Source organism: Cariama cristata, unplaced genomic scaffold (genome assembly GCF_000690535.1).
Source record: "Cariama cristata isolate BGI_N322 unplaced genomic scaffold, ASM69053v1 scaffold34729, whole genome shotgun sequence".
Classification (NCBI taxonomy): Eukaryota; Metazoa; Chordata; class Aves; order Cariamiformes; family Cariamidae; genus Cariama; species Cariama cristata.
In genome coordinates this window covers 1-5,223 of record NW_009638014.1, presented here as the reverse complement: position 1 = coordinate 5,223, position 5,223 = coordinate 1, and the positions used below count along the sequence as shown (strand labels likewise).

Below are 5,223 nucleotides of genomic sequence, written 5' to 3'. Positions count from 1 at the left end.
GGGGGGGAAAGGGGGGGAGAAAAAAAGAGAGGAGAAAAAGGGAAAGAAAAAACACTTGATGGAGGAAAACCAAAAATGAAAACTTTACAAACTGCCACAGGGTCTGGATGTCCCTGGCCCCCACGCAGGGTTCAAAGTAACGGCCCCACTCCCAGCCCCTCCACCCTCCCCTTCCCCAAAAAAGAAAGGAAAAAGAAACCCAATTCACATCAAGTTTACTGCACATCTGGTTTTCTGTGTAGAGGCGAATCCGATATGAAAAGCATCCCACGTGGTGTCCTCCACCGGCGTTGGCCCCCAACCCTCCCCCAAAGAAAGGTTTAAAAATGTGTGTACGGGCAGCACCCTGTCCCCTCCCCACCCCGAGCGCCAGCCGGGGTTAGAAAGGCAGGTTCGCCATGTTCCCAGGCCCGGGGATGTAACTCATCTGGCTGTCCAGGGAGACACTCCTCTGCCTCATCTGGTGCGTGACCATGAGGTTCTGCTGAGGCGGGGGCCCCATGAGAGAGCCCTGAGGTGACATCATGTGTCCTGTCTGGGCATACATCTCCCCTGACACAGACATGCTCCTCTGCTTGGCCTGCATCAGCATGAAATTCTGCTGGGCCATCAGGCTCTGCTGCGGAGACATCATGCCCTGGTGCATGCTGTTGCCCATCATGCCTTGCTGGGGCGGTATGCCTGTCCTGCCCAGCATGGGCACTTGTCCGGGATGGCACATGGGCATGCTGAGTCCTCTCTGCACGCCCTGCTGCCCGGGGAGGCTGGGGGCATTCATACCTGGCCGCACCGGGGGCTGGTCAGCCATCATGTTCTGCAGGTTCATGAGGTGGAGGTTGGAAGGCTGTGATTTGGGCGCTTGGCTGTCGCTCTTGGGGAAATACTGCAAGGTGCTGCTTGGCTTCTCTGACGGGATGATCCTGGACAGGTCAAACTCGGGGATACCGGTGGGCGTGGGGCGGATGACCTCGCTGAGCTCGGGGTCATTCAGCACCGACGCCACCCCGGGAAGCACGGGCGGGTAGGGCTCGCCAATCCGAGGAGGGATGTTCTTGCCCATCATGTGCTGCTTGGCCGGGCTGCTGGGAGGGAAGGTCCTCAGGTGGCAAGGGCATCCCTGGCGGGTAATGCTGCTGCATCCCAGGGCCACCTCCGCCGCCAGGGGCCATGGGCATGCCTCCGGCGGGAGACGGCATCGCGTTGTGGGGCTGCTGCATGCGGGGGAAGACGAGCTGGTTGGAAGGAATCATCTGCGAACTGTTGGGCACGGGGCCGCACTGCTGGTTCAACGAGTCCTGGGGGCCCGGGGGTAGCATCATGGGGTTCTGGGGGGGCACGCCCGCCCCCGGTGCACTTGGGTGCATAGGAATGTTGGAGCCCAGAGGGTTCGGGGAGGACATCATGGAGGTGGGAGGTGGTTCGTGCGAGAGGGGTTGCTGACCAGGCAGGTTCATTCCCATGGGGCTCTGCGAGGATCCAGGCCCCACAGAGTTCAAGTGCAGTTGATTTGGCTGATTCCCCGTCACGCCTAAGGAGAGGAAAAAGAGAGGAGAAGTAACTCGGCTCACAGGCCTCTCAGGGCTGCAAAATCCACACCCTGGAAGCCTGCTGAGTGCTCCTGCTCAGAAAGCCCCGAGCACGGCATGCGACACTCGGTAAGCAGCCGCGGTAAGCAGCCGCCAGACAGGCTCGCAAAGCACCAACGTCAGGAAAAAGCGGCACCGGACTCCAGCTCCCCAAACCCGCGAGCAGCAGAGAGCTATTCCAGCTTTATCCAGTCCCAGGCCGGATTTGTAGCTCCTTAAAGCCCACTGATCTTAGAGTCCCGGCTGGCTCTGCACGTTGGGACAGCCCTACACTGCGATCTGAGCAGGGCTCTCGGCCGCCTGGAAGGCACCGAGGATTGACCCTTTGCCGCTGCCGGCCTGCAGGGTTAGCCACCCAGCAAGCTCTCGTCACCACACAACCTTGGGCGGTGAGGAGGAAAGAAAAAAAAAAAAAGGCAAGAGAACCGGCAGCCCAACACAGGTGCTGTCCGGGAGGGAGGACTGTGCTCATCCGTACAGCAGAGCGATCAGGGCCTACAGAGAGGTTCGGGTTAGGAGAGGGCCAATGCATTTGCATGCCTGCGGTCAGCCTAAGTGACTACTCAGCAGTGAAAGAGTCAAAAAGGTGATCTTTCATGTTGAAAACTGCCAAAAATATTTATCAGACAGCTTTAAACCCCTAAATCAAGTGGTACACCGTGCTGGAATTCCCCTTCGGGCTGGTCACCAAGTGACAAAACACACTCATTTGCCTAGCCGTCCTCACCAGTGCCACCAGCTAGCGGAGCGTATCTGGCTGTCGCCTACTGAAATCGGAACTGTGCTGACATAGCCCTGTGGCGGCACCTGGGCTCCCCTCAAAACACCAGACCCCCAAGCCCTGTTCAGAGCACCCCTGTCCCGCTACACAAGAACACGAGGGCTCCAGGCAGCAGACCTCTGCCTGCAAGTCCTGGGCCTGAGACAACTCCAGGAGCCACGAAAATCCAGGGCCAATGTGTCCGCACAGGGCAAAGGTAGCTCTGAGAGCTTCCAGAGCTCGTGGAAGAAGGGTGCCTCCAACACCAGACTGGCTCACGTCCTTTCCTGACAGCATACCTGAGCCCAAAGCTGACGGGACAGCCTGGGCACCGGGCGGAAAAGCGAGCGGACTGTTACGAACGAGGGCGAACTGAAGCTCCTCGGCACGGCAGTTGGCGGGAGAATGCAGTTTCTAATGCCTCCTCCACCCGGTGCCTCAGGCCTGCCGGCAGCCATAAGACGCTCTGACCCCTTGCAAGCCCAGCCCCAGAAGTACGTACCCGACATGCTTCCAGGTGGGAGCATAGGCCTGTCCGGCAGCAGCTCGTCATCAGAAGTGGCAATGGTTTTGATGGCATTGTGGTAAAGCGGCGTGGAGCTGGGCATGGCATACTTGGACATCTGGGACATCATCAGCGAGAGTGGGTTCTGGGAAGGGGATGGATCTGGAGAGGAAGTAAAAGGCATGTTGGGATTCATGGTGCTAGAGGTGTTACTGGCTGGTGCGGAAGAGCTGCTCCGAGGCCCAGATGGGAGGGAACCTGCAAGCAAGAGAGGACCAGCTTAGTACTGCCCGCGCACCGTGGCTCGCTCCCATCAGACAGCAACCCCATCCCTTCCTTCCGACAGCGGTGACCGGTGCAGGCTGCAAAATGCAGAGCTGGCAGAGGCCAGCACCCTCCAGACTCCGAGGAGGCTCACGCGGAGACCCTTCTCCAGAACAGCGAGGGGATTCTGCTTCAAAGTGCCCCCAACAGCCCAGCACAGACAGATCTCTTGCGGCCAGTATCCCGCAGCGTGAGCCAGGGCCGAAGTAAAAGCTGCTCTGTTCGCCCTCCCATCGACCCGAAAGAACCCCCTTTGGATTCCTGGGAAAAAAAGACTTGCTCCACAAGATGTAAGGGCACTCACAGGCACAAGCCTCCCCTTACTCCGGCGAGAGCATGCGGGCCAGAGACGAAAAGTCGTCCGCCCACTCGCCGAAACCAACCGCGCACGCAAGATACCCGGCATACCCTGCTCCAGTCCTCCCATGGAAGTAGACGAGTTCATGCTGAGAGTCTGCTTGCTCTGGTTGACTCCTGGGCTGGGCATGGTGGCTTTGGGAGATGGCACCCAACCCGGGGAAGGAACAGCCATGGAAGGGGACTTCAGGCGGCTCGGTGAGCCAGTTGGAGACCGGACGTTAAGCGAGGAGCTCATCACCTGGGGGGACTTGAGGGGTCCGGACTGGTTTGAAGGTGGCATGCTGACCATCTGCGAGGGCGTTTGTGGGGACTTGAGGTTGGCAGAGGGGGAGGTGACCAGCGGCGAGTGCACTTGGCTGAGGGTGGGAGACTTGAGGTGACCCATGCTGGGGGAGTTCATCTGGCTGATGTTGATGGTGAGGTCGGAGGGCCGGCGGCCCAGCCCTCGGGAAGGTGCTGGGTGCATGTTGGCCAGGTTTCCCCCTTGCGTGGGAGTGGGATTGGAGGCTGGAGGCAGAGGGATGTGGCTGAGCCGGGTGGTGCCACTGATGCTCCCAACGGGCATGGTGCCCTGCTCAGGGCTGAACATGTCCGAGCTGCTGCCCAACTCCTGGGGCAGGTTGGGGTAAGGCCCTTGCCCGCTCGAGAAGCCTTGCTGTCCTTGGTTGGGGAACTGGGAGGGGATCATCATCTTCTGGGGTCCCCCCAGCATTGCGCTGCCATTGCCATTCTGAGCCCTCGCCCTGGCCAGCTCCTCGGGGCTCACGCCCTGGTGGGCCATCATATCTGGGCCCCTCATCTTCTGCGACATCATCATCTGTTGCTGCGGGGTCATCTGGACGTTGAGGTTCATGTTCATGTTCATGTTGACATTCATGTTCATGTTGAGGTTGCCAGGGCCCATGGGTGCGTCCATATCCCGAAGGCCCGACTGACTCATAGGGGGGCTCAGCATCCCCCGAGTGCCTGCAAAATCCACTCCCATTGGGGCATTGCTCAGGCTGTCCCCCGTTATCTGCCCGGGAAACATGGATGGATCCATCTGCCTGTGAGCCTGTATCATCCTCTCCATTTCCATGCCCTGGCTCATGGAGCTGCCAGACATCCCGATGGGCCTCTGCATGGCCACCGGGCGCTTCTCCATCAGCTGATGCCGCAAGATCTCCTCTCTGGCACGGGGATTCATGAACCTTTCAGGGTCCCCTTGCCCTGACGGGTAGGGCAGGGTGCCTTGTGGAAAGTTCCCGGGGCCTCCCATAGGAGGCATATCGTCGCTCCATCCCATGCCGGGCCTGACCGGCCTTTGCATGGCATTCATGGGCCCAAGAGCATCCAAGGGCATGTTCTGCATCCCTCCGAAGCCGGAGACTCTCTGCATTTGATTCCCAGGGAAGCGTGGCCCCGGGAAGGGTGGCCCGCCCCGCAGCTGCATAGGGTCCTGCACATCTATGGGTCCCCGCAGCTGGCTGCCCATCCCGCTCTCCGGGCTTGCTGTGGTAGGGTGGCGGGGGCCCACGCATCATCGTGCTCCCCATCGACTGCGGGATCATGATCTCCTGCATGGGCCGGCCATGGATGCTGATCTGCTCCTCTTTCCGTCGCTTTTCCTCGTAGTACTCTTCCTGCAACTTCCTCCAGGCCACTTGCTCTGGTGTCAGGCTGTCCTGGTTCAGCCGCTGCATCATCAT

The 5,223-nt window shown here is 59.9% G+C and overlaps 1 protein-coding gene across 1 annotated transcript; it reads right to left on the bottom strand.

Moving 5' to 3' along the window:
* Positions 1-379: 379 nt before the first annotated feature.
* Positions 380-5,223, bottom strand: BCL9L (B-cell CLL/lymphoma 9-like). The gene is given in 5 exon segments (XM_009708562.1): positions 380-1,073; positions 1,075-1,528; positions 2,849-3,109; positions 3,584-5,013; positions 5,015-5,223. Coding segments are annotated over 5 exon segments (3,048 nt in total).